The sequence below is a fragment of the Verticillium alfalfae genome, genomic scaffold (genome assembly GCF_000150825.1).
Source record: "Verticillium alfalfae VaMs.102 supercont1.9 genomic scaffold, whole genome shotgun sequence".
NCBI lineage: Eukaryota > Fungi > Ascomycota > Sordariomycetes > Glomerellales > Plectosphaerellaceae > Verticillium > Verticillium alfalfae.
The window spans coordinates 1,426,527-1,427,598 of NW_003315030.1; the positions used below are offsets into that span (position 1 = coordinate 1,426,527).

Genomic DNA, 1,072 nt, shown 5'->3' on the forward strand with positions numbered 1-1,072 from the left:
CACCACCGCTGTTGCAAAATCATGTCGCCGCATGCCTGCTTCGCGGCTCGTCGGCCCTGTTGGATTTCAGCGGACTGTCCCATGCCCAATGAATCGTCGTCGGTATCAAAAGTTTGGGGGTGACTCGGCCTCCACTTTATATGCTCGCGTGTCGATATCATTGAGCACCTGCTCGCGTTCCCCCAGGGCTGAGGGCCAATGGTAGCAAAGGAGCTCGCGCTATTTGGCAAATCGTCTCGAACCGAGTAATCGTGAATAAAAGAGGAAGGAGTAGCTGAGGGTAGTTGTTGACGTCCGCGGTCGTCGTCGCGTGGAGTCGCTGTGCTGCGTTGGCGCTCGTTAAGTTTGCGCCTTCGGCGGGTGCTCAACTTGAGGTCCCCTTTCCAGGCGTCCATCCAAACGTGTGAGAGGCCAAGCTCGACCATGCGCATCTCAATATTGCCAACATTAAAGTCTGCTTGAGGATTGCCTCCAAGTTCTTTAAATTTCAGGTGCACCTGTCGATAGTACTGTTGTTCGACTTGTCTGGCCGCTTCCACAAGGATCGTGTCCTAGAGGGAATGTGAGCGGGATCATTCTTTTGGCGAGGGGTCAGCCTTGCAAACTTACATCCTTTTCATGCCACTGTATCCACTTGGACTTTGCTCTTGAGACTTTCATTTGGAGCGCGGCCCGATCAAACTGTGTCTTGAACCTCTCGTTGTATTCCCGTGTAATGGGGTCCCACATCCCCTTGCCCTTGTTGTCGCTGTATTTGGCGCGCAGCTCGAAAAGAAACTTGTCCGTGTCAGGCATGCCTTTCTTGAAATCCAAAGGCTCAGAGTTGCCGTGGCTAGGGGGGAAGGCGATGCTCCGAGAAGCGTCCTTTTCCCTTGTTCCTTCCCGTCCGCCGGTCGAGTGCGGCGGCTGACGACCTCGTATGCGAGTTCGTTTCGCAACACGGGGAGGGGCCGGCTGACCCCGCCTTACTTGGGTTCCGCTCGTGTTAGGTGGTAGGGTGTAGCCCCCATTGTGCATCATGCGCAAGTCTTCGTTGCTCGGGCTTCTGTATTGCGGCGATCGATAGTGGTTC

At 55.0% G+C, this 1,072-nt stretch overlaps 1 protein-coding gene across 1 annotated transcript; it reads right to left on the reverse strand.

Annotated features, from left to right (window-relative positions):
• Positions 1-591: 591 nt before the first annotated feature.
• VDBG_07378 (conserved hypothetical protein) lies at positions 592-795 on the reverse strand (the record flags this gene model as incomplete). The annotated part of the gene is made up of 1 exon (XM_003002761.1): positions 592-795. The coding sequence occupies one exon, from the start codon at positions 793-795 to the stop codon at positions 592-594; it is 204 nt and encodes a 67-aa protein (XP_003002807.1).
• Positions 796-1,072: the final 277 nt, after the last annotated feature.